The sequence below is a fragment of the Bactrocera oleae genome, chromosome 3 (assembly GCF_042242935.1).
Source record: "Bactrocera oleae isolate idBacOlea1 chromosome 3, idBacOlea1, whole genome shotgun sequence".
Classification (NCBI taxonomy): Eukaryota; Metazoa; Arthropoda; class Insecta; order Diptera; family Tephritidae; genus Bactrocera; species Bactrocera oleae.
In genome coordinates this window covers 37466512-37493816 of record NC_091537.1, presented here as the reverse complement: position 1 = coordinate 37493816, position 27305 = coordinate 37466512, and the positions used below count along the sequence as shown (strand labels likewise).

Below are 27305 nucleotides of genomic sequence, written 5' to 3'. Positions count from 1 at the left end.
ACCCTCTCTCGACGAATAAAAATTACGCTCTGTAAGTCTCTTATCATTGCCACCCTATTATACGGCCCAGAAACATTGACGATGACAAACCAAGATGAGAAAGCACTTGAAGCATTCTAGAGAACGGTTCTCTGTAAGGTCTTTGGACCTATCCGAGATAGCGATGAGTAACAAACAAGATAGAACCACGAACTAAATGTGCTCTACTGCCACATGGATATAGTTAAGCGCATAAAAGTCCAACAAATGCGCTGATTAGACTAGGTCGTACATAAGAAAAGTAAGTACCAGAGAAAAGCGCCTTCGATTCGAGACCCGTGGGTGGACAACGAAAGCATCAGCGCATCCAATTGAAGGGCCAAGTCTACTAGAATGACGAAAGTCATTATATGTACATGTAATATTTGGGAGCTGAAGTAATATAATATACATGTATTATTCGTTCGCTGAATCTTGCCTAGATATTATAAATAATGACCGATTTATACTGTACGTATACAAAGCCAACCGACCATCTATTTCCAGATAAAGATATCCTCTGAGTTGAATTAAGATAACTCAAATATTGACCGATAGTTACAATTTTTATATAGTTATTCACTTACAATAATTATATTTATTTTAGGCACAAAGACACACTCTTGCTAGATAGACACGCTCTGACATATTGACCGATATATACGGCATGAAATCAACTAGAAGAACAAAAACCTTTATTTAGGTATATAGAGGCTGGGGAAGGCCATGCACAATAAAAATCCGCACAAAATCATTAAACAGCAAATAATAACAACATTTTAGGAATAAATATCTTATCATAAATATATGTGATATATATCGGAGTATTTGATTAAATAAATAAAATATTGAAATAAATAATATACGAGCTTTGTATTTGTTACGAATTTTATAAAACAATACAAGCCCACTTTTCAATAATAATTAATTAATTAATTTTTACCAGAAGTTAAAAAAACAGTCAAAAAGAAAAGAACATTCTTAAAACCCATATATACAGTTTTATGTGGAAGTTACCTAAAACTTTTTAAATAGATTTTGATTACAAACACAGTTTTGTAAGTGTTTTTTTTTAATAATTATAAGTTATACTATGTTCGCTCCGAATTGAAATTCTCTTGAAAACACAATTTGTGGATTGTGGAACCAAAGTCGTTCTGACCGACATTGTGTGTTTTCGATCTAAATTAACAGTACTAACATATCAAATGTGAGTGTGTTGGTGAACCCATCAGCAGTTTCTTGTAGGGTACGTTTAGGCCAATTATGGAATGTAAACAAATTGTCAACTGACATTTAGGGCTGACAAAATATGTCTTCTAATAATATTGATTTAATTAGAGCAGGCACGGATTATAATGAGTGGGATGTAAGTTTTCAAAGGGTTTACAGCGAAAACTGTGTTTTCGTTTGACAGATTTTGTATGGATGAAAACACAAGTTTTCGCCTGAAAACCTCTTTTTTCTATGAAAACACGAATTTTGTGTCGGTGCAAACATAGTATTAGATTTTCGATACGTAGAGTAAAATAAATTATGCAAGAAGAAGTCTCAATCGCTAAAGGCGAATGAGCACTTAAATTATAATTATTTTAAAGATACATTCTCTTAAGTTTTGTAGAGAGTTTTAAATAAAAGTTTTCAAGCACGATTCATATCTAAAATTCTAGAGGTAAATAATCATATTACACAATATATATTGCATTTGGTACCGAGCAAAAAGGAGTATCTAGGGAGTATGAATGGCATGCTCCTTCTAATGTCTGATGTATTTACATACATATCCATGCAAACTATTAAAGAAATACTACTTAAGGAAAATATTTTTTTTTTTCGGTGTTTAGAATAAAATTAACACCACTAATGTGTAAATTTTACTACATATAAGGCATTTAAGTGAACATGGGCCCCGAGCTCCTAGTTGTCGTAGATATGGGTTGTTGATTCGTTCTCCCCACCCACATGCATTGAATTCGGTCAGTTGGGTTAAATTTGTGCTGCATTTAAGAGTGTAAGCGCGAGATGTTTCAATAGAATTAAATTCCGGTTAGCATTATGTCAGTTGATTTTAAAAGAAAGGGACATCGGTGTCTTCCCACACACTGATATGATGAATATCGACTCACTAATTACTCAAACGAGTGTTAAATGTATGTATATGCAAGATTTTTATACTCTCACAACAAGTTGCTACAATATATTGTAACGGATTTCTCAACAAATCGTCTACCTTCGACAGTTCGATCACTGGATAAAAGTCTCAATTTAATGGCACACTTTCTATTTTTAATTTATACAACTTGACACTTAGTAAGTTATTTAAGTCTACAACTTATTTCTTATAGCTCTTTACTAAGCAGCACTCTAATTAGAACTGTGTCTGCTGCACAATCCGGCAGCCTTTATAGAGTAGATTGTTACGAAAACATCGCCACGAAAACATTCTGGCAATTACAAATTTCGCGAGCTGGTTCATCCTAGTAATTTATCGTTGATTCTATTTTGTTCTATCATTCATGGTCGTCGCAACATAACAATTTGGTTCACCTAACGGTTGTTTGTAACATCTAAAACTTATCGATATAGATTTGTCTGTCAGTCCCTCCGTCTCTGCGTGCAAGCGATAACTTGAGTATAAATTTAGATATCTTGGTAAAACTTGGTACATATGTTGCTTGAAAATCACTCCCACGAAAATTTTATAACTAGATTAAAAATTAGGATACACAACTTTAATTTGGTGCAGGGAATCGTAGCAGGGAAGGTTATTTGTAGTGTGAAAATGTTTACAAAGTAGGCGTGGCTCCGCTCCTAATAGTTTTAATGTACATACCTTACAAACTTTAAAATTTAATTTACCCGAACTAACAGAGAACACTAATCTTCATACCGTGCGAATATGGCTGAAATCGAATAATAACCACGACTACTTCTCACATAAAAGTTTTGTTGAAAACTACTAAAAGTTTAATAACTCATTAACTGAATTCGCACGAAGTAATAAATTTCACAGATATGTTAGTACTGTATGGCTTTATAAAAATCAGTGAAAAAATTAGACAATGAATTGCTTAACTACTTGTGACTCAAAGAAAGTCGGGTGTGATTTTTAATGTATTATTTGTATGTCTCATTATAAATATAAGCGAAATTGAACCACAACCACGCCATGTATTACAATTTAAAATTCCCTATAATCCTTTCACCATATAAACTAAACACCAGAATGAGTTTTGCGCAAATAGTGAATCCGAGGTATTCCATCTCACGACATAAATCGGAGCTTAATATTTTAAGACCCTAAATATTAAGTACATGAAAATAGCAATAAATATATGAGGCAATGTCATATATCGCCAATGTGTGAGTTATTTTCGTAAAATTGCGTGAATACATGTTAGTCCAGAGCTTCCCCTAAATCCAATATAGTGAGTTCCGATATTCCATCTAAACATTATGTAGTTTAAGCTGAATTTTCGTCTAGACTTGGATTCTCTTGTTGACCTTCTCGTAGTATACTTACAATCTTAAATTTTCCGCATTTGGGTCGAAGTTAAATCACACATTGTATAATTAATTAGTTTTAAAAATTATGGACCATAAATGACCTCCAGCTCACCCAAGCATATGCCACACCTAATTGGAAAAGTATTCATTGCGTCCTAAAGGGTTGAAGTCGGAACTGCCTCAATTATCGATCTAACAGACTGCTTCAATTCAGTCAAATTTCTGGGTTCTTTTGTACACCTCTCGCTGGACATAATCCCATAAAAAAAGTCTAGTGCAGTCAGGTCAAATCTTCTGATGACCTTGGCGGTCTAGCTATGTGTGAAGTTGCTTTATCTTGCTGGAATAATAGCTCATCGCTATTAAAAGGGATACATCTTCGGCGCAGTTCTGGTTCAAAAAACTCATTGAACATCTTTAAATAGCGGTGTCCATTTACAGTTACTGATTCACTCAACGCAATTTTGCGTTGTTTACATTTCCGTTTAGATCAAAATGAGCATCATCCAAATTCCAGGCGAATAGGCAAATCTAAAGGGTTTCACCGGCTTGTTGTTTGAACTTTGTACGGAAACAGGTTTAAGTCATCATGATTTTTCCGTTGTAATGAAAGTCTGCTAAATTCAATTTTCGCCGATGAGTTTTGAGTCGAAACTTTTGGATTTGCTTGAATTGACGATACAACAGCTGCGATTGTTTCTTGAACACGAACGTACGGATCTCGATCTTACGGTCTTCTTGCGATACTTCCGAAATCGGTAAATATGTTTACCAACCTCATTATGGTCCATCTACTCGGGGGGAGTGCCGCCAAAATCCCGTCTGAATTCCCTTTGGTCGGAAATGGCGCACTGCAAAGCATGGTACCTCTGCACTATCGAATCCCTTTTTTCGGTATTCCAAACATTGATTTTTAAAAAACTTAAGTAATATCCTGCCAAATAAAAAAGTTTCAAGTCGATTACTCACATAGAAAAAAAGTTATTACGGTTTGTTTTTGTAGCACGATTCGTGAGCCACCCTGTCGAAAGCACAAAGCAGAACATTATACTTTTAATATATTTCCACGAACGTCTTAATCAACTAGAGCAATACGAAAATAGGGTACAACAAGTTAGGAACAGCTAAGTTCGGGCGTAACTGAACATTTCATACTCTTGCAACTTGCGTTACATATTACGTAAGACTGGGTTTCTTATGGGGGCCTATAAATGCATATATATATCAGAGGCATTTTTCTGGTGGGCTGGGGTGTATGTGTGGGGCGCGTGTTGAGGATTGGGCGCATCGTATAGCGGAATGCCCGATGTATTCAAGTATTAGGAATCTTGAGGGTGTGGGCGTTAGTCAGGTGAACGGACGTTTAAATGTAAGTAGTGTTTTTTCTAGTAGCGAGTATACCGAACATTTAAGAATGTTTGCCCGTGAGTTATTTAAGCAGCGAAGGCGTTTAACTGAAAGTTAGGTTTAGTTTCATGTGTGAAAGGTGAGAGAGTGTTATGAGTGTATGGGGTCTAACCCTTGGTCAGCAGTCCTGAGAAGTATGGAAGCTCAACTGGTAGTAGTTTTGGCTACGAGGTCTGACCGGAGGCTTAATTCTGGTACCACATGGAGCAGAAGCCCTTGTAGTTTGCTCCAACCTGCTCATGCGGCATGTCCATTCGGGGAGTATCGTGGTGGTGGTGGCTTAAACGAGAGTGTTGTGATCACTCAATGAGGGGTTACATTGCAACTAGATGCCAGACCCTACCAAGGTGTTTAGCGTGTGCATTCCTCACTGCCAATTGGTACTGAATAATCGGATTATAATCCGATTCCATCCATTTTATCACTGTCGGTAGGGGTTCTAATAGGATTTGTCCTTAGCCTATTTTGGCCTTTGTAGCTTTAGTGGCTTAGGATATATGTACATTAAACCTATTAGGGGTCGGGGCTGTGCCCACTTTTTAAAAATTTTCAAACCATGGGCGCCCCTAATATTGCGATTCGTTGTACCAAATTACGGTTTTATATTGTATCTTAATTTGCGGCTTAGTTATGGCAATTTATATCTTTTCAAATAATGGCGTTTTGTGGGCCGTTCTCGATTATATTTAGGTGATAAAAACAACGGTTAGGTAAACAAAACTATTATACTGTATATAACTGTAGCAACATGTTGCATGAATATAAAAATTAAACACATTATAATTGGTATATGTAATGCTAGTGGCTTACTGAAGCATAGAATCGAATTAACAAAAACTTTAAGACGTATTGCTCCAATCCTATAAATAACAACGCGAGGAACGTGGAAGCGCCGTAATTGCCAGAGATAATATTCATCTCTTCGGAGAAATGAATATAAGCGTCCATGAATTACAAGCTACGACCATATCGGTTGACTCTGGTCTTGAAAAAATAATAAATCATAATATCAAATGGAAAATTCATCATGTGTATTGACTTTAACGCAAAACACTCGCAATGGGGTTTAAGAGTTACAACAACAAAGGGGAAAGAGCTCCTTAAAGCAGTTGTGGCAACTGGATGTGGCTTCGTGTCTACAGGCAAACCGATTTTCTGGCCTACCGACACAAGATGGTCAGGGTACTACATTTTTTCATCATCCGGCAAATATCCAAGGACTTCGTTACCGTAGAAAATGGCTTAGACTTAAATTCAGACCACTTATTGGTATATATACTTAATATATTTTAAAGAAATCTAGCTATCGACTTATCTTTCTAAGAAACATACGGATTCGGAGTATTTTAAAGTTATGCTTGACAAAAATATTGAAATTTCAAAGGATTCGATAATGAGCTTAAAAAAGTGTTACTGTTTTGAAAAAAAAAACTTTTATACTAAATACTAAATATATTTTGGATATCATAAAAAAAAAGAAGAAAACTGTGTAAAAATGGCAAAATAAGAGATTTCTCAATAAAAATGAAAACATTTCTAACTATCAAGAAACAAACACCAAACAAAGATACCGACTATAACCTTCAGAAAGCTGTGAAAAATTTCAGGGAACCAATTTTGTCAAATCCTCCTCTTAGAAACCACAATGGAACCTAGGCAAAAAGTGACAAAGAAAAGCGGAAGTATTTCCAGAGAAGCCAGCTAAATCATCTAGTCCAGTCGCATTCCATGTGGTACCTTAAAGCAGCTGGAAGCTTCGCAATACGAAAGTGAAATTCAACCAACAACAAATAAAGAAGTCGTAAAATTCATCAAAACTAGATTTAAAGCTAAAAAGACTTTTGGCTTAATAACTGTCGATGGAGTAAAAAATCTAAAACACCAACAAAGCTTACATCGATAATAAACGCTTGCCTAAGCACAGATACAGCCTAATGTCGTAGAAGGTACCCGAAATGGTTATGATACAAAACCCTGGAAAATGCGCATATGAAGCCTCTTCATATCGGCCAATTTCATTCTTGCCTAATTTGTCTAAGCTATTTGAAGTTGTCATTATCAGAAGACTTGAAAACATAGTTGAAGAAAAGGGTCTCATACCAAATTATCAATTTGGATTTATATCTCAGCATTCTACAGTCGATCAAGTACATCGCATAACAAGAATAATAGAAACTAAAAACATTTGCACAGTTGTTTTTCTACGCCTATTTTGGACATTCGATAGAGTGTGACACAATAGAGATGGTACATAACTTTAAACCAGACGAAGTCAATACATGTAAACTACATATTCCCGTATAGGTACATACAATTATATTCGAAATGAAGCAATCCCGTACTCCACCTCGGCGAAATATCTTAGCATGACGCTGGATGCTAAGCTGAGCTGGAAAGAGCACAGACACAAAAAATTGCAGAGCTAAACTTTAAATATAACAAAATAAGGTGCTAATCGGAAAGAAACCACCGTTAACCACACTAAATAAAATCTTAATATACAGGGTGTCCCAAAGTTAACGCAAGGCCGCAGTTCGAAAATTCCATATCATCAAAATCATCCTAAGCGATGAAGCACATTTTCACCTTGATGGGTTTGTTAATCGCCATGATTTAATATAACTCTATTTATTAAATCTGCTTTTTCAAAGTCTAACAATAAGTAATAAAATCTTAAAACTAGATAAGCTTAAGGTTATAGTTGAGCCTGTTTTGTGATACGTTGCTCTTTAGAAGACTGTAACAAGACATTAGCTAATGGATTTGGATGACTACGGCGTTTAACTTCATAGTTCTTTCTGCATCTATTTGTTTCTTTACCACGGGAATACCGAGATCTTTATAAATATTTTCGTTACGAATGTACCATGGTGAACAGGTTATAGCTATAAGGATTTTAGATTAAGACTGTAACCTTTGTATTATATCAATGTTAGTAGCACAGGTCGTACTCCATAGTTGAATACCATACATCCAAATCGACTTTATTACGGTGTTGTATAACAAAACTTTGCTGTCAAGGCTAAGTTTAGAAGTTTTGTTTAAAAACCAGTTTAAATTTGCTGCTCTTATTTTTATGCCAGTTATTTGGAAATATGTTTTTCCATGGGAGCCTTCTGTCCAAGTGGTACTAAGATATTATATTATTCATTTTAATCGGCTGACACATTTATAGTCCTAGTGAACATGCTTATACTTTTGTTCATTACTGACACATTTATAGTCTTAGTGAAAATGTAATATGCTTAGACTTTTGTTCATTTACATTTATTCGGCAGTTGGCTAGCCATTCTTCGACCAAAGCTAAATGCTCCTCAGTTGGAATATCTGCTGTATATACTTGTAAGATATAAAGAGTTGATCCACACTCCCCTGGGGTACACCAGCCCTTATTGGTGGTTCACCTGATATGAAATTAACTACTTTAAAAGTGAATATTACCACTCGCGTCTTTTATGGACGTATTTGAATATACCGGTGGCTTAATGTGTTTTCGGGATTTCCAAAGAGAGTTTTGCTTGTTGGTTAACTTTGGGCTCAATTTCCTTATATAATTTTCAGTACTGTATTTTTCAGCACATCTAAGCGTTTTACTTAGTTTACGTATAGCATCTTACAATTGCAGCTGGTTCAAAAAAGAGCGATTTGATTGCCATTCGCGTCTAGCTCGCCTTTATTTAACTACTAGCTTCCATATTTCATCAGTTGTAATTTTTTTAAGACAGGCGGCTTATTGTTTTTGTTTGTTGTTGCTAAGATAGCTGTTTTAGTTACTATATTATTCAATTCGCTCACGCTTTGCTCAATGTCTTTTTCTGAATTTATTTTGTAATCAACATTTAGATGGCTGCTGATATATTTTATGTATTTTAACCAGTTACTTTTGTAGGATGTTAGACCCACTTTTGGTGATACAACCATGGGTTGTTTACATAGCTCCATTAGCGGCCTTCATATATTTTTGATTACACCAAAATCGATTAAATCTGGTATTCTTTTCAATCATCGGGCCAGTATGTCGGCATACTAGGAGAAATTATGTCAAAGTTATTTTGCCTAAATCTTAACTCATATTTTGCATTGTAGACAGAAATTCTGTCATACATTGGAATAAATTTAAAATCATACTTTCAACACTACCACTTATTTCTTTTTGAGACAATTGCGTTTGAACAGTTTTCCCTTTTAATACATTTGCATAACTTCCATGGACTACGGTATTCTTAACATAACCGTGCAGCCATATATCTTGCATAATAACTTGTTTTGGTGTGAATGTGAACAACAACGTGTCACTGCACCATGTCACGCCAAGTGCTTTTTTTCTTAGATCATCTCATCATCGGTAATACTTCATAGTTTAGCTCTCCATGAAATCTGGATGATTGGAATGCCATTTGCATAGAGGAAACTGACCGCGTCGAAGTATCTCAATAACTTCTGCCTTCAATGTGTGTAAGGCATCAATATCATCCGCACCACACAAAAGAACATCAACATAAAATGAAGCCTTTACAACCGCAGCGCCCATTGGAAGATCACTCATACGATTATCTGCTAAGTAGTGAAGGGTTCGTACTGCTAGATACGGAGCTGAGGCAGTGCCATATGTCACAGTATTGAGCTGGAATGTGAAAAGATCTGAGTCTGGAGAAAATTGCCAGAGAATAAAATGAAATTTACGATAATTTTTATTCAAGTACTTGCCTGTACATTTTAGTGACATCTGCGATGATAGCGTAACGATACAAACGGAACCGCAGTAGCAATATGTACAGCTCAGTTTGGATCGTTGATCCTACCAAAAGTAAGTTTAGCGATGTTTGTGTCGTAGTTCGACAAGAGGCGTCGAACACTACGCGTAACTTTGTTGATGCGCTTGTAGGTTTCAGTACGCAGTGATGTGGAATGTAATAGTGTGGTTCCTCTAAGTTCGACGTTTTTACTACAGACATGTGACCAAGCCGTTCGTAAACTTCCATGAACGAGACGTACTGGGTTTAAGTGTCTGGTGAATGCAATACACGGCGTTCGATTGCAAGGATTCGGTGACCAGCGATGTCAAATGAAGCTCCTACTGCAGCGGGATTGTCCTTGAAAGGCAGCCTCACAATTACGCACCCAATAGTACCTGGATGTGTTGTAGCTATTAAGTGACGTTCACAAATCTGATGATCAGGTTGAATAGGTTTGGGTGGCCAGTTGACAGTTTCGATCTAAACAGAAGACCTGACTTTGAAGGTGTATAGTATTTCAGCTTCAGGTTGGTATGCAATATGAGGTGTAATACCAAACTGGAGCGAAAGTTGAAATGCTGATGTGCGTGACTTAATTGTAGTGGTGCTTCGAGCTTTAAGATTGGTAACTGAATCACCTATGCTGCGAATGCCAATGTAATACTTTTCTCGACGAAGGTGAAGCCTTTGTGTTAATTAATCAGTCATGAAGTTCACTTGGGAACACGATTCGAGAAGTACTCTTCCAAGTCTATACGAACCGATACAATCTTTAACTAGAACTTAAGCTGTTGCTAAAATGACTTGCCCGATGTCTCCATATGCGAATGCGTGGCTGCTAGCTGGTTGTATAAATGAGGTTTGTTTGAATATGATGTCGACGAAGTTTGAAACGATTTCGAAATGGAAGGAGATATTAGAGTTGAATGTGTAGGCAAAGTTGCGTTGGCATGATGCAAGAGCATACGATGCATTCTGTTGAAGGTGCGACAGCGATGCTTCGACGCACACTGAGCTACTCTGTGACCATTGCTCAGACAATTGATACAGCTATCGTATTTCTTTGCAGCATCGAAGCGTTGATTCGTATTCATGTCCTTAAATGAGGAACAACCAACAATTTTGTGTTTATAGAAGAACACAAGAAGGCTTAGTGATTGCGAACAATGAGTGTTGTCCACGGTTAGTGATACGAATCTGTTTGGTTAAATCGGACATATGGTGTGATGAGGAGTCGGATGAATGCAGAAACTGACAATGACGTTCTAAAACTTGACACCATTGTAGCCAAGTTGGAAGCGATTTATAGTCTAGCGATTCGTTTCATTTGTTACGAGTTTGCTGACCACATTTGCCAATGACAATGTAAATCAGCATTGCTTGCGCGATATAGAAGCTTGTGCCCAACGATTCTAACGAACTAAGTATAGCTGATGCCTTGTCAATCATCCTACGCAATTGTTGATAGTTTGATTTATCGGCTGGTTGCAGCATAAATAGCGAAACAATACCTTCCAAAAAATCAGAGTGTGATTATCGAAGCCGTTCCTGAGTCTGTCAAACGGCTTTGGGTAGTTTTTGCTGGTTAATAAATAATTAAATCGTTCTTTATTTAAAAGTCTAGGTTCACGATAATAATAGTTGAGTGAAAGATGCAATGCAATTTCTGTATTCTGCATAATTGCCCCTAAAGGTAGGCAGCGACAACCTTGCCAAGTGTGATAGAGTGAAAACAGGAGTTGGAACTGTTGTCTTGGCGTAGATAACTGTAAGGTTCCCTTCCTCCTCAAGTTGTGCTTGAGTGCAAAGTTTGGCTGTGACAAAGCTATCCTCTTGAGTCTGATGGATTGAAATCCTCAATGTCAGCTTGGACTGAGGGTGCTTGCTTGAAGTATGACTCTAATATTCCAAGCCGACTTTGTAACTCCGCATGTGCAGGTTTTTAATCAGAGATCTTTGCTACCTCAACTATAGACTTAATACGTGATATACTTGTATTGCGTTTTATATTAGCGCGTTTGCGTTTGGAGTGTTCAAGAGATTTTATCCGTTTTACGTTTATTTTTGAATATGCTTAATGTAAACCGCAGAGAATCACTTTTAGCGGACAGCGATAGCGACGGCAAAAACGAAGTTGTATCAGAGAACTTAAAACAATGAGAAGGCGCAAATTGAATTTTGTATGATGCTCGATTGGTTGGCTGAAAATTTGAGATCAAGGAGTTCACCACTTTCTGTATAGTTTTGCTGTTATTTAACAGAAATGAGAATTTTTAACAACGTTCTCTGACAAAATACGTATCTACCAATATAAAGAGAAAAATGAAATGAAATGAATGAGAAAACAAGGAATACAAATGCCACTTCACATATGCATGATTATTTTTTGCCATATAAACGATTTTTATGATGAAAAATTGATAAATTATTATTTTTTTGCACAAATGCTACATTGATAAAATGTGAAAGATTATGCAATAAATAATATTTTACTATTTTCATAATTTTCTAATTTCAATTTTTACAGAATTAATAATTTATGTATGTACATCAATATGTTATATTATATAATATAATAATATATTATCAATTATCAATAAATACATGTAAGCGCACTGCTCTATATGTAAGTATGTATGTACAAATATGCATATGACCGCGCAAAATAAGTAATGCATACACAAATCTACATACATTTAAGCGTACAAATGGAAGTACGTCAGCCAATAGGAAAAATACAAACATTGTTGTACAAAAACAACAATTGTCTCAAATAGCATCAGCACCAGAAATCAATATGGCAGCCAAATTGACAAATCCTAAATTTGTAGTAAATCACACACCAACAACATTTTCATTCAACGCTGGCGCACAAGCAATAAGCTAAGTCGTTTCATTCATAAAAGCAAACGCCTTACACATCTCCCCGAGCATGCGTTTGCCTACAAGCGTCTTTTCGCGACGATGGCAAAAGCTAAAAATCATAAATTGAACAAATTTCTGATATTCCCTCTAGAAGGGAAAAGTGACAACCCCTCAAATATGAGTATTAAAATATTTTAGAATAAAAGTGACAACATAGTAAATTTGTCGATTTACAATTCAAGAAACTTTTTAAAGAAAATATTCAATATTCCTCTGATTTATGTATACAGTAAACCCCGGTTAAGTATCACTCCTCCAATCCCTCTTTTCTGCCGGTGTCTTGCTGTATCTCACTTTTTTTCTTAATTTTTTAAAGAAAACGGTAGTTTTTTTTTAAATACATAGAAATAATTTTTTTTGGTACCACTCGCTTAAGTACCACAATCGCTTATGTACTACAAAGCACAAAAAATCTGCATCTTTGGTTTTGGCACTTAACCGGGATTGACTGTATTTGTCATAGAATTTACTTAAGTACGTTCGTACGGCACATCTCCGATTTTCTACCAACAACACAATGTTGTGACGCTTTGTCGTCGCGTCAGTTCTTCGACAGATTGACTCTTTGACATAAAAGCAAAAAATATGTCAACGGAGATTTCACATGAAGTAATGAGTGTACATATCTACATAAAAATACATACAAATTTGTAAACGACATAATATATGTATGTCCTGTTACATATGTTTACACATGCATTTGAAAAGAAAAATTGAAGCATGAATGTGAAATACCGACGGCAAAACACAATTCTGTACTTGTATGAGTCCATAATGGTGTCAAGTACAATTAATGAATTATTTTAAGAAATATATCAAAAAACTTTATTAGTAATAATTTAAAAGTATTTAGATATATTTCTCATAATAAAGTAAAAATGAATTAACATAAAATAATTTAAAAAATAATAAATAATAGTTCAATAAAAGGGAATATATTTCAAATGGCATATCAATATGCCCAGTTTTGCTCACATATTATATTCTCTTCAATATTCGTTGGTTGGTTATGTTAAGAGAGCGTATGTGTACAGATTCACCGCTGTTATAAAAGCGAAAAATGTTATTTGTTTCTTGTGCATCTGTGGTGAACTCCTTGATAAATTCCTACAAATTGTTCGCTGTCGAACCTGCACCTTCTCATTGTTTTAAGTTCTCTGTGTAAATATAGTCGGTTACATGCATATATGTTCGCCACATTAGCGGTTTGGTTATCGGAGTTGCCTTCGTTGCTTTTGTTAGCAGATCGTCGCATATTCAGAATAAGTCACCGTTGCGCAGGGTCGTGCTGCTTTGCCTACATAGTTTGCCCAGAGAACTTAAAACAATGAGAAGGTGCAGATTCGACAGCGAACAATTTGTTGGAATTTATCAAGGAGTTCACCACAGATGCACAAGAAACAAATAACATTTTTCGCTTTTATAACAGCGGTGAATCTGTACACATACGCTCTCTTAACATAACCAACCGACGAATATTGAAGAGAATATAATATGTGAGCAAAACTGGGCATATTGATACAGAGAACTTAAAACAATGAGAAGGTGCAGGTTCGACAGCGAACAATTTGTAGGAAAAAAAATTCGAACGTACTTACGTAAATTCTTTGACAAATACAGTCAATCCCGGTTAAGTGCCCAAACCAAAGATGCAGATTTTTTGTGCTTTGTAGTACATAAGCGATTGTGGTACTTAAGCGAGTGGTACCAAAAAAAAATTATTTCTATGTATTTAAAAAAAAATACCGTTTTCTTTAAAAAATTAAGAAAAAAAAAGTGAGATACAGCAAGACACCGGCAGATAAGAGGGATTGGAGGAGTGATACTTAACCGGGGTTTACTGTATACATAAATCAGAGGAATATTGAATATTTTCTTTAAAAAGTTTCTTGAATTGTAAATCGACAAATTTACTATGTTGTCACTTTTATTCTAAAATATTTTAATACTCATATTTGAGGGGTTGTCACTTTTCCCTTCTAGAGGGAATATCAGAAATTTGTTCAATTTATGATTTTTAGCTTTTGCCATCGTCGCGAAAAGACGCTTGTAGACAAACGCATGCTCGAGGAGATGTGTAAGGCGTATGCTTTTATGAATGAAACGACTTAGCTTATTGCTTGTGCGCCAGCGTTCACGAATGAAAATGTTGTTGGTGTGTGATTTACTACAAATTTAGGATTTGTCAATTTGGCTGCCATATTGATTTCTGGTGCTGATGCTATTTGAGACAATTGTTGTTTTTGTACAACAATGTTTGTATTTTTCCTATTGGCTGACGTACTTACATTTGTACCCTTAAATGTATGTAGATTTGTGTATGCATTACTTATTTTGCGCGGTCATATGCATATTTGTACATACATACTTACATATAGAGCAGTGCGCTTACATGTATTTATTGATAATTGATAATATATTATTATATTTTATAATATAACATATTGATGTACATACATAAATTATTAATTCTGTAAAAATTGAAATTAGAAAATTATGAAAATAGTAAAATATTATTATACTCTCGCAACCTGTTGCTACAGAGTATAATAGTTTTGTTCACCTAACGGTTGTTTGTATCACCTAAAACTAATCGAGTTAGATATAGGGTTATATATATATAAATGATCAGGATGAAGAGACGAGTTGAAATCCGGGTGACTGTCTGTCCGTCCGTCCGTCTGTCCGTCTGTCCGTCCGTCCGTGCAAGCTCTAACTTGAGTAAAAATTGAGATATCTTTACGAAACTTGGTAGACATGTTTCATGGTACCGTGAGACGGTTGGTATTGGAGATGGGCGTAATCGGACCACTGCCACGCCCACAAAACGCCCTTAATCAAAAACAAATAACTTGCCATAACTAAGCTCCGCAATAAGATACAAGACTGTTATTTGGTACACAGGATCACATTAGGGAGGGGCATCTGCAGTTAAAATTTTTTTTAAAAAAGTGGGCGTGGTCCCGCCTCTAATAGGTTTAATGTGCATATCTCCTAAACCGCTAATGCTATAATAACAAAATTCACTGGAAGCAAATATTTTTAGCACTTCTATTGACGGTGTGAAAATAGTTGAAATCGGGTGGCAACTCCGCCCACTCCCTATATAACGGTACTGTTAAAAACTACTAAAAGCGCGATAAATCAAGCACTAAACACGCCAGAGTCATTAAATTTTATCTCTGGGATGGTATGAGATGACTTTATAGGAACCGCGTTCAAAATTAGACAGTGGGCGTGGCACAGCCCACTTTTAGGTGAAAACCCATATCTTGAGATCTGCTTAACCGATTTCAACCAAATTGGGTGCATAACGTTCTTTTCATGTTTCTATGTCACAGTGCAAAAATGGGCGAAATCGGACTACAACCACGCCTACTTTCCATATAACACCATTTTAAATTCCATCTGATTATTTCACTTTCCACTATGCAAATCAGGCAACAATGACTGTATCGGGATAAAACTTTGCATGAATCGAACCAAAACTGTTTAAGCCCCTAAGTACTAAATATGTGGACCCCAGTGCCTATAGTTGACCTTCTACCGAAAATATCAGCCAATCCACAAAGAAATCTCAAACGAGTATACTATTTGACTTTGCGAGAGTATAAAATGTTCGGTTACATCCGAACTTAGCCCTTCCTTACTTGTTTATTGCATAATCTTTCACATTTTATCAATGTAGCATTTGTGCAAAAAAATAATAATTTATCAATTTTTCATCATAAAAATCGTTTATATGGCAAAAAATAATCATGCATATGTGAAGTGGCATTTGTATTCCTTGTTTTCTCATTCATTTCATTTCATTTTTCTCTTTATATTGGTAGATACGTATTTTGTCAGAGAACGTTGTTAAAAATTCTCATTTCTGTTAAATAACAGCAAAACTATACAGAAAGTGGTGAACTCCTTGATCTCAAATTTGCAGCCAACCAATCGAGCATCATACAAAATTCAATTTGCACCTTCTCATTGTTTTAAGTTCTCTGATTTACATATGTATGATAATAAAGTAATATTGTTTTTATACGTGCGCTTTCCGGTGAGTGCTAAATTCAGCAACAATAGCAGGCCTTAATATCTCAAAAGACAAATCATCCGATTGCAAAACAGTGGACTCCACCCACACACGAACACATACCACCCCTGCAGACATCACACCACGCAGACATCACACCACACAGACCACCCACACACACACATCACATCCTACCACAACTCTACACTACCCAACACTCAAAAGGAGTAACAATAGACCAGAATTCCTCTTTTCTCATCAGCGAATCGCCCCGATCAGACGTCCGCAAGTTTCCGCCCGTGTTCCCCTTTCATACGCCGTATCATTTTACGTTAAAGTGAAAAAATGTGAGTGTATAAGTGAAACGAATAAATATTGGTCCTTCGAGCCCTAGTGGACGGCACTATGGGCAATTAAACATAAAAAAAAAAAAAAAAAAAAAAAAAAAAAAAAAAAACAGGTGCAGTGACAAAGTGCGGTGCCAAAAAGTGAACCAAACGAAAAAAAGTGCTGTGAGAAACAAAAAACAAAAAAAGAGACAAACACAGTGCAGTGCACTGACACAAACATATATACACACGACAAAAAAAAAAAAAAAAAAAAAAAAAAAAAAAAAAAGACATAAGTGCTGTGTAGTGCAGTGGAAAAACACATATACACATTCCATAAAAAAAAAAAAAAATGCTGTGAAGTGGCTAAACATATATACATATAAAAAAAAAAAAATATATATATATATAAAGAAGTGCGGTGCAGAGTGGCATACATATAATACATACACACATAGAAAACAAAAAAAAAACCAACAACGTGCGCGAAATAATAAGAAATTTGGAACGGGCGCGAGTTTCAACAAAAAAAAAAAACAACAAAATTACATACATAAAAAAACGGGCGCGAATTAAATAAAAAAAAAAACCTGCCACTCTACAACAACAACCACACCAGCTCACCATAGTCAGCGCAGCCAAGCAGCAGAGGACTGGGCCACAGAAAGGACAGCACAAGCTTATGTATATGTATATAACATTGTCCCCAAAACCCCTTGGCAGAAACCCCAAAGTGAGTCGTATCGATTCCATTTAATATATGTATATATCCTCTTAATATTATATGTATGTTGAAATTTATGCCTTTGCGGTTTATTTTTCACAAAAATCCGTCTTAATAAAGGCAATAATAAAAAAGCGGTTACCAAACTGTTTCTATATTTCGGTTTCTTTTCCGGTAAAAACCAAAATACCGCTTAGATATAAAACAGTTTGGTAAAAAATATATATCCAACGAACTCTTGATTACCTAAATGCTTACCGTTGTGTTCAAATACACAAAAACATTTCTAAAACTAAATAATTCAAGTATTTACTTGCACCAATTTCCAGCAATACCCCTTATACTTAATCAAGTATAAGCAGGATTGAGTAAAATAAGCAAAGGCAAATCAAAAGAAAAAAAAAAAAAACACAAACAAATGCCAAAACGTACAAAATAAATTTTAACATACATATTATATTTAACATATATAAATATATACATACATATATCACTAAAAATTTATATACATACATATATAAATAAATTTCGTTTGAATAACTGCGGTAAATTATTCTACGTTTCGCGGTCTTTTCGCACTGCGTACATATATTCCGCACAAATATATAACGTGATATACATACACATATACATACATTTACAAGAATACCTGCGGTATATTTTTTTCCTTTTCGCGGTCCTTTCGCACTGCGTATATTTATACACGCTCAGGTATACAAAAATACGTTAATACTTCAAAGTCCACATTGGCAAGTATTCCGCAATACCCCTTGTTCTTGTTAAACAAAAACAAGTAGGATTGCATATATACATACATATAATATTCTAAGTCCACATTGGCACATATTCGCAATACCCCTTGTTCTTTGACCAACAAAAACAAGCAGGATTGCGCAAAAATATTTAAACATAATATATTATATTACATAAATACATATGTACATATGTACAAAGTGCATTGATCTCTAAGACGAGCTCTCAATTGCGCATAACGTCAAGTACATATGTATCAGCTGATCCGCTTATAGGTATACCCTATAGGAATTACGGACACATAATACTTACAAAAAGTAATAATACAAAACATTTACGTTTAATATTAATCAATTAAATAATATTAAAAAAAAAAAAAAAAACGATAAACCACGAAATACGCGTAATATATTCATTCAATTAAATAAAAACTCTTACTATCATAAAAGAGTTAGGTACTCAAACGAGTTTAAAAAGGATAATTATTTTGTTAAAAAAAAACCCTTATTTTCTTAAAAGAGGTTTCAAGTATACATATATTTCTTATATTGAAAATATTTTATTTTATTTCGGTACATCTTTTAAATGAGCTCAGACTCAAAAGAATCAAAAACATCTCAATTGCTAAAAGTACCTAAAATGATTTCTGACGAAAAAAGTCCATGTACACCTGCAGAAGCTACACGCTCAAAGCAAGGTGCTACAAAACAAAAACGGGTGAAAGATATTTCATACACCAAATTTATATCTGAGAGTGACAGTCTAATACGATACTGCACTCGATTTTCATTTTCGCCGATTCAGGATAATTCTGAATCGGTATTAGAAATCAAAAAGGAAAATCTTGATAATTTCTGGACACGTCTCCAAGCTGCATATGACGCAATAGTAGAATCTGACGACTCAGATCTACCTGAAAATTTTAAATCCTCGGCTTACGCCAAGTACGAAAACTGCTTAGACCAGTTTGAAGAAACAAAAGCAATGATTTCGGATCAATTAAAATTAATTAAAGCCATAGCACCTGCTCCACATCCGAGAGTAGAGCTGCCACAAACTCAATGTCAAGAGTCAAATTCAGGCATCCATCTCAAGGTGCCCACATGTGATACCGAAGTCTTTCATGGTGGCTATGAACAATGGCCGTCCTTCCGGGACATGTTTACAGCCGTTTACATAAACCACCCAAAATTAACAAATGCACAAAAATTGTATCACCTCCGATACAAAACAAAAGGTCAAGCAGGCGTCATAATCAAACAGTTCGCACTAAATGACGATAATTTCAATCTGGCTTGGGAAGCTCTAAAAGCGAGATACGAGAATGAAAGAATATTGGTCGATAAGCAAGTAACGATACTAATGAACTTGCCTAAAATTCAGAAAGAAACAAGTGATGAATTTATTAGATTACAATCCACTGTTTCTAATTGTTTGTCGGTTTTATCGACACAAAATATTCCCATAGACAGCTGGGACCCTATTCTGGTAAATATATGCACCGCGGCATTACCAGAAAAATCGTTACTTTTGTGGGAGCAATCGCTCTCATCTCGGAAAAAATGCCCAACGTGGCAGCAAATGAAAGAATTTCTAACTACCCAATATGAAATAGCAGAAAGGGTAGACACAAAACTAGTTAGAACTAAAAACGTTCAAAACGACCTCAATAGGAGCTTTAATAGACCCCAAACCAGTAGCAATAACAATTTAAATAGAAGTTTTTTTAAAAATCAATCGTTCACATCCGAACAGTATAAGCAAACGTCATGCGAACTATGTACAGGGGGGCATAAGCTCAAATCTTGCGAGAGATTCAAAAAGATGAATATTTTCGATCGAAACAATTTTATAAAAACGAAAAGACTTTGTACAAATTGCCTATCACATGCACATACACTTAAAGAGTGCGAAAGCAAATTTAATTGCGTTTATTGTCATAAACGACATCATTCAATGCTGCATTACAGCACATTTTCCAGCTCACCCCCAAACAGCGCAAATATGAAAAGAGCCACGGGTTTAGTTGCAACAGCAAATCCCGAAGTGCGAAATCCCGATAATTGCCAAGAAGCACCATGCTGCTCAAAGGCATTAAAAACCCAAACGCTACACAGCGAAAACCAAAGTAGGGTACTACTACCCACAGCAGTCGTCTCCATCGAACACCGAGGAGAGCTGTTTAAACTTAGGGCCTTAATAGATCAAGGATCACAACGATCTTTCATAGCGTCTAGGGCTCAAAATAGGCTACAACTGCCAACAAAACAAGCCAACTTTGAAATTACAGGAATGGGCGGAAGAGTAGTTCAAAACTCTAATAAAATCTGCCCCATTACTTTAATTTCCCCCCAAGCGGATAAGCACATACAAGCAGAAGCTATAGTCTTACCGCAACTTACAAATATGCTTCCAAGCTATCACATACATAGCAAGCATTGGCAAAAGGTTTCACACCTAAAGCTAGCAGATCCCAACTGCAACACTCCCGCTCAAATAGACCCTCTATTAGGAAGCGATCTCATACCACAGATTATACTCGAAGGTATTGAGAAAATATCAAATACACTTCTGGCACAAAATACTATTTTTGGGTGGATCCTAAGTGGACTAGTTTCGGAACCAGTTACCACCATGACCACTCAGGTTGAGGAAATCTCAAACGAATACCTCAATTCACAATTGAAAAAATTTTGGGAGTTAGAAGAACTCCCCCCCATATCAATCACAACCCCTGAAGATCAGTATTGTGAAGACTTTTACAAAGCCACAACAACTAGATCAGATAATGGTCGGTATGTCGTACGACTACCACTAAAACAACAATTTCCTAACACAATCGCCTTAGGTCACTCTCGCACCTCTGCTATACAGCAGTTTTTAAGTATGGAAAAAAACTTACTTAAAAAAGGTGAGCTTAAGCCAGAATACGATGGCGTGTTGGAAGAATACCTCCATTTAAACCACATGGAGGAAGTAAGCCCATGCGAAAAAATCACAAATGGCAAATATCACTCATTTTACTTGCCTCATCACGCAGTAGTAAAGCCAGTCAAAAAAACAACTAAAGTAAGAGCATCAAGATCTACTAGCTCGGGGAATTCCCTAAATGATATTCTATTTACGGGACCCACGCTCCAACCAGATTTAATGCTACTAATTTTAAATTGGCGTATATTCAAATACGTATTTAACGGAGACGTCGAAAAAATGTATAGACAAATAGTCGTACATAAAGACGATCAAGATTTTCAGCGAATTATTTTCCGAAAATCTCCCAATAGTCCACTCCGCGACTATAAATTGAAAACAGTTACCTTTGGCGTCAACTGTGCCCCATATTTAGCCATTCGAACACTGCACGAATTGGCAGAAAACACCAAGTCAGAGTTTCCTCTGGCAACCCAGGTGTTAAAAACACAAACGTATGTAGACGATATTCTGTCTGGAAGTCACAGTCTTCCACAAGCATACGAGTCACTAGCACAAGTGACACAAGCCCTCAAAACCGCAGGGTTTCCGTTAAAAAAGATAACGGCGAACAACCCTAATATCTTAAAGAACATACCTAATGAAAATTTGTTAGATACTAATTTCCTGAAATTCGAAAAGGAAAGTACAACAAAAACTCTGGGGATCCAATGGAATGCGATATCTGACCAGTTTTCATACACTACAGAGTCAATATCAGCATTATCCGCCATAACAAAACGCCAAATATTATCCTCTGTGGCAAAACTTTTCGACCCCGCAGGATGGCTTTCGCCAATTATGATACAAGCCAAAATCCTAATACAAGAATTATGGTTAGATGGAACCGACTGGGACGAACAAGTAAAACCACTTCGTTTAGAAAAGTGGTCCCAGTTTGCGAGTAATCTACATGATATCTCACAGATACAAATCCCACGTTGGGTAAATTATGCCCCAGAGCACAAAGTCGAACTACACGGCTTCTGTGACGCTTCTGAAAAGGCATATTGCGCAACTATATATGTTCGCACACAAAGCGACGTTGCGACCACAAGCCACTTACTAGTAGCAAAAGCAAAAGTAGCTCCGTTAAAAACAATAAGTCTGCCACGACTTGAACTGTGTGGAGCGCTACTACTAGCCAAACTAGTATCCATGGTGCGAATGCATTTAAACATGGCAAAATACAAACTATATCTGTGGTCCGATTCTGAAATCGTACTCGCCTGGTTAGAAAAACCACCACATGCATGGAAGTCGTATATTTCCAATCGAACGTCTCAAATCCTTGACCTAGTAGGATCAGCCACGTGGCGACATGTAGCCAGTGCTGACAATCCTGCTGATCTAGGTACAAGAGGATGCAAACCCCTGCATCTTGCCACCACCACCCTCTGGTGGAATGGCCCCCGATGGTTAACAGAATCTCCCGATTCTTGGCCACAATCGCCCATGCGCAATATAATTGCCCCAGAAAGTCGAAAAATCGACTCCTTTCACACAACAGGGGATGATACTGACATTCTCGAACGATTTTCATCGTTCCTACGAACACTCAGGGTAATCGCTTACATGCTAAAGTTCATAGAGCGACTTAAAATTAAAGTTAAGGGAGTTCCCTCAGAGTACCCCCAATGCGATACATTGACGCACCTGGAATTGCAAAAGGCAAAGGTCGCTCTAATCGCATCAACTCAAACGCGCTACTTCAGCCGCGATATAACACTATTAAGAGAATCAAAACCCATTGACAAAAGGAGTTCACTCTTAGTTCTTAACCCATTCCTAGACACGAAAGGTCTGCTTCGTGCGAATGGTCGGCTTGCCAATTCAAGCCTCACGTATAATGAACGCCATCCTCTAATCATACCAGAGAAATCTCGACTTGCCACTTTACTCCTCAATTATATCCACTTACTTATGCTCCACGCAGAACATCGCCTAATGCAACATATAGTCCACCAAGAGTTCTATATTCCCCGACTTAAGCCCCAAATAAAAAAATGCATTTTCATGTGCAAGATCTGCACTCTGCATAAGCAGAAGTTGCGAACGCAGATTATGGCAGCACTTCCACCGGAACGCTGTAACTTCGCTCTGCCTTTTACAGTCACAGGTGTCGATTTTGCTGGGCCTTTTCAAGTAAAGCGTCCATGCTAAGGTCGCCCACCATAATGAAAGGCTATGTGGCTGTCTTTGTCTGTTTTACGACAAAAGCAGTGCACCTCGAGCTATGTACAAGTCTGACTAAGGAGGCTTTTCTCGCGGCATTTGCTCGCTTCGTCGGACGACGCGGCTTCCCCTCAAAACTAATGAGCGATTACAGCAAAACCTTCATTGGAGCTCAAAGAGCCACTGAAAAACAGTTTGTGGATTTTATTAAACAAGTATCACCTGAAATTGTTCAGAAGTATGGTCCCCAAGGCATTAATTGGCAGTTTATCCCCCCAAGCGCTCCTCATATGGGTGGTTTATGGGAATCAGCTGTAAAAAGCTTCAAATCCCATTTCAAAAAAGTAGCTGGAAATTATAAATTCAATTATGAAGAATTCACTACCTTATTAATCCGAATTGAAGCCGTTCTCAATTCACGGCCACTCACCCCACTCTCGCAAGATCCCTCCGACTTCACAGCCCTAACTCCAGGGCATTTTCTCAAAGGAGCACCCATTCTGGCCATACCTGAGCCAGGCGTGGGGTCGCAACTTCTTCATACAGATCAATATGGAAGTAGATATGGCAACAACACCAACGCCAGCTGTGAGGTCCGCCATCAATGTGCCGCGCCCTGGGGCAACTGCAACACCACGAACCGCAGCGGCAATCGTCCCTGCAACCGCTCCCCGTAATGGTCCGCGACCACTACCACCTTCACCAGCACCGGCAACGGTACCTCAACACAGCCGATGCCCACTGTGTCGACGCACACACCGGCTGCAACACTGCAGCATTTTCCGAAGCATGCAGCCACCACAACGTCAGCAGGTTGCCCAAGCGCACGGGCACTGCCTAAACTGTTTGTCTACGGTCCACACGACTCCGGAGTGTACGTCGGTTACGCTCTGCCAGCTGTGCCATAGACAGCACCATACTATGCTGCACCGCACCCCAAAGCGGGCCGTCGGGCGACAACTCGCCCCAAGCCGCAGATCGCAGCAAAGCAACCATCCGGAGCACCACCGAAGACAGGCAGCTCCACCTCCATCCAGACCGAGGCGACAGGAGGCATCAACGCGGCGTCGGCAGCCCAGGCCAACATACCGCCGCTCCACTGGCCTCAGCAGCGTCGTTGCAACGCTGCAGCAACTACAGCGGTTGCTAGGCTAAAATTCGCCTAGGGGGGCCGGGATGGCTAGATGAGTTACGCCTCCCCCCTCCATACGCGCCACTTAGCGCCAACACACCACATTAACACGATCCACAAGAAGACTCCACCCACTAATACACACGAACACACACCACCCCTGCAGACACAGGGCTAGCTTATGCTACTGTGGGGGTCAGCAGGTGGCGGATAGCTGAACGGCCTCCAGATATGAAGGTTAGCTGCGAATATTCAATAAGCAGTCCCCGACCAAAGCAGCAGAGATGGAGGGTATAGCCTAAAAAGCTTTATCTGCCCTACGAAGTTTCTGTGATGGGGTGACTCGACACCGCCCATAAATAAGTGTCAAACACAAAAACCCCGAAAGCGTCTGACTCAGATTGAGCGGCTTACTGGGTAGCGTCTGCCTCCAGGTTAGGAGCGGCTGAGCAAACCACCTTCCAGTAGGTATAAAATGGTACGGGTAGGATCCCGGAAAAACAAAACATGTCTGGGAATAGTACAGCAAAATTAAAAGTTACGGTGCAGGGTGTAAAAAGCCCAGTGCCGGCGGTTTTGGGGGGTGAGCAAGCAGGCTCCCGACCGTCGATATCCAACGACTGCAATGATGCGATGGTGGACCACTTGGCCATTGCATCAGATACAACTACAAGTTTGAGCAAACCAGCAGAAACTGATCCATTCAGGCGAGCACCAAAACTAGCCCGATCGCCAGAGAAAACGCCCGTCGAAAAACAAGCACGAGCTCGTTCTTCTCCGCCCGCGCTACAAAAGGAAATCCCGACGCTGTTCCAAAAAAATGATGTTGTGCAAGATTACATGCACGAATTGGGAGAAAACATAAAGAAATTAACAGGTATGATGAGTCTCCCACAACGCTCCATTAATAACCCCATGAGGGAGCTTCTAAACACAATTGTGAAGCTGCATGCAAGTGCACAGAAGGATCTCGCTAAACTGAAGGTTTCCAGTACACAAAACCAGCCCATACGGAATGCTGTAGTAGCCACACCGAAAAGGCTACGTGATGAGAGGCAAGCGACGCGAAACACCCCACCAAAAAGGACCAAAAGGTCGCAGGGTGAAGACTTGCAAAAGGAAAAGGAGAGCGTAGAGGAAATATGCGAGAAGCCAGCTAGTGTAGGGAAAAAAGAAACACCAAGAGACGAAGCTTGGGTTACAGTAAAATACAAAACCCCCAAAAACAAAAAAGCGAAGAAGGAAAATGCCAAGCTACCGCAGCCACCACGACCGGATGCTCTAGTCATAGCAAAAACTGGAGATGTGTCCTACAGTGACATACTGAGAGCGGTCAAAAAGGATGGAAACATGAAACAGCTCGGAGAAAACGTGTCGAGGATAAGAAAGACTGCCAAGGGAGAGATGTTGCTCGAGCTAAGAAGAGCACAAACAGGGAGTATCCATGAATACCGGAAGGAAATAGACAGGATATTAGGAGACCAGGCGCAGACTAGAGCTCTGACTCACGAGTTAACTGTTGAAATTCGCGATTTGGACGAAATCACAACGAAGGATGACATAGTCGAGGCCATTCGTTCACAAATTAAAGAACTGAATCTCTTCTGCGTCGATTCAATAAAACATGTAAAGAAGGCATACGCAGGTACACAGAAGGCGGAGATAAGTCTCCCAGTGCAACAGGCAAGGCACCTACTAGGCGCACAAAAAGTCAAGATTGGCTGGGTAGTATGTAGAGTTCGAGAAAAAGTAAACGTAAAAAAGTGTTACCGATGCTTTGAATTCGGGCATGTCGCAAAAATGTGCACGAATCCTGATGACAGGAGTAAATGTTGCATGAAATGCGGAGAAACTGGACACTATGCGAAGGACTGTCGTAAAGAGCCACTCTGTGTCTTGTGTAAAAGCAAAGGAAGAGCGAGTGCAAACCATCAAATTGGGAGCCGGAGATGTCCCATTTTCTTAGAAGCCTGCCAAAAGAAAAGGAAATGAAAATATTACAGATCAACCTAAACCACTGCGAAGCCGCACAAGAACTGTTGACGCAAACCGTGTACGAAAGGAACGTCGATGTTGTAATGATATGTGAGCAATACAAAAACCTGAGCTCTGATACGTGGGTTTCTGATAGCACCAAAAAAGCAGCAATCTGGACCTGCGGTGATAAAATGATGCAGGACAAACCACTGACACAAAAATCCTTCTACACGAGAGTAAAAATCGGCGGAATACACTTTTTACAGTTGTTACTTGCCACCAAGCCTTCCACAGTCGGTCTTCGAAAAGGTTCTCGATGAGTTGGTTGGGGATGCCCACGCAACCAAACCAAACATAATAGCAGGAGACTTCAATGCATGGGCCTTAGAATGGGGAAGCAGAAGCACAAACCAGCGAGGACATGCGTTACTGAAAGCCTTCGGGCTACTTGATATTGTCCTGTTAAACACAGGCTTTAGGAACACATTCGAAAAAAATGGTCGTGGTTCCATTATCGACATAACGTTTGCAAGTAAATCTCTGGCACGAACGGCAGAGTGGCAGGTGTGTGACACGTACACGCACAGTGACCATTTCGCAATTATAATAGATGTAAGCAACTGCTCCT

The 27305-nt window shown here is 38.0% G+C and overlaps 2 protein-coding genes across 2 annotated transcripts; both read left to right on the top strand.

Annotated features, from left to right (window-relative positions):
• Positions 1-24119: 24119 nt before the first annotated feature.
• Positions 24120-24764, top strand: LOC138856384 (uncharacterized). Its single transcript, XM_070107425.1, has one exon. It carries the CDS (start codon positions 24121-24123, stop codon positions 24721-24723), a length of 603 nt encoding a protein of 200 aa, XP_069963526.1. The 5' UTR covers position 24120; the 3' UTR covers positions 24724-24764.
• Positions 24765-25207: 443 nt separating this feature from the next.
• LOC138856038 (uncharacterized) lies at positions 25208-26919 on the top strand. Its single transcript, XM_070106484.1, has one exon. The coding sequence runs from the start codon at positions 25208-25210 to the stop codon at positions 26690-26692; it is 1485 nt and encodes a 494-aa protein (XP_069962585.1). The 3' UTR covers positions 26693-26919.
• Positions 26920-27305: the final 386 nt, after the last annotated feature.

Coding starts and splice junctions, on each gene's coding strand:
- LOC138856384 (XM_070107425.1), top strand. CDS start 24,121: ATGGAAGTAGATATGGCAACAACACCAACGCCAGCTGTGAGGTCCGCC.
- LOC138856038 (XM_070106484.1), top strand. CDS start 25,208: ATGTCTGGGAATAGTACAGCAAAATTAAAAGTTACGGTGCAGGGTGTA.